We start from the raw sequence: 1,153 nt of genomic DNA, 5'->3' as shown, positions 1-1,153 counted from the left end.
CTCGACCTGCTGGGCTCCAGCAATCCTTCCGCCTCAGCCTTCCAAGTAACTGGAACTACAGGCGTGCGCTACCACACCCGGCTAATTTTTTGATTTATTGTAGAGATGAGGTCTCACCAAATTGCCCAGGCGGGTCTCGAACCCGCGGGCTCAGGCAATTCACTCACCTCAGCCTCCCAAGGCGCGGGATTACAGGCTAAGTTGTATATTATTTTGTTCGGTATGTTTTAAAAAGTAATTAACTTTTAAGTAATACTTGGGTTCTATGACAAAAGTGGCATCACAGACTCAGAGTCGTACTTTTGCTTCATGATTGAACTTGAATACATACTTATACTAGACATATTAGAGTGTATTGTTGTGTTTATGTATGTGTTGTCCATTTTTCTGATAGATACAAGAGCAAACCTGATGATGACTATGAAGATCCCAAAGATCTTCAAGCCATCAAAGAAGCCCAGGTGTGTATGGGAGATTTCAATCTGAAGACAGCCCCAGACTACAAGATACCTGAGCACATGAGAATAAATGCTGCTAAGAAAGAAGAGGAACTAGGATACCTGGATTCTTTGGTACCTACCCACAGATTTTTATGACAATGAAAAAGCATCCTGAGTTAATTAAATTCTGCTTAAAACCACCCATTTTCTTATCTGGTCAATAAGAATATATAACCATAGAATTTAGAACTGGAAAAGACTCCCATGATTTTGACGATCTAGAATGTCCCCCCCCACCTTTTTTTTACAAATAAGGAAACTGACGCCGGAGAGGACAAGAGATTTATCCATGATTAGTCAGCTAGTATGACAGACACTATACTATGGCTCAATACCAGTGTCATGGGTAAAGCATTATATTTTGTGAATTTTGAACTTCTTTGAATTCAAACAAATCCTCATTGGATATAGTTGTTGGTTACCATGGACCATGAAGGACTTAGGGGGAAAAGGCCATTGTTTAGCCTTTCTCTGTAGGACTTCCATACTTTTCTAGTCAAGATTAACCAAGACTAACCAATTAACATACATGCTTTTTGACTCTCTGTATTCCTTCAAGCTGCTTTCAATCATCCTGATTTCTTTTTTTTATTTTTTTATTTTTTTTTGAGTTGGAGTCTCACTCTGTCACCCAGACTGGAGTGCAGTAGCTG

At 39.5% G+C, this 1,153-nt stretch overlaps 1 protein-coding gene across 1 annotated transcript in view; it reads left to right on the top strand.

Moving 5' to 3' along the window:
• LOC103275825 (cilia- and flagella-associated protein 44-like) overlaps positions 1-1,153 on the top strand; it is a gene marked incomplete at its 5' end in the record, with an annotated part of 78,393 nt that overhangs the window by 47,509 nt on the left and 29,731 nt on the right. The window contains one exon of the mRNA XM_008073229.1: positions 395-572. Within this exon, the coding sequence (XP_008071420.1) occupies positions 395-572 (178 nt within the window). The remainder of the gene's footprint in view (positions 1-394; positions 573-1,153) is intronic.

This window comes from Carlito syrichta, unplaced genomic scaffold, assembly GCF_000164805.1.
Source record: "Carlito syrichta isolate Samal-C Ts95f unplaced genomic scaffold, Tarsius_syrichta-2.0.1 Scaffold315771, whole genome shotgun sequence".
In the NCBI taxonomy this organism is placed as follows: Eukaryota; Metazoa; Chordata; class Mammalia; order Primates; family Tarsiidae; genus Carlito; species Carlito syrichta.
This window is presented reverse-complemented; position numbering and strand designations above follow the sequence as displayed.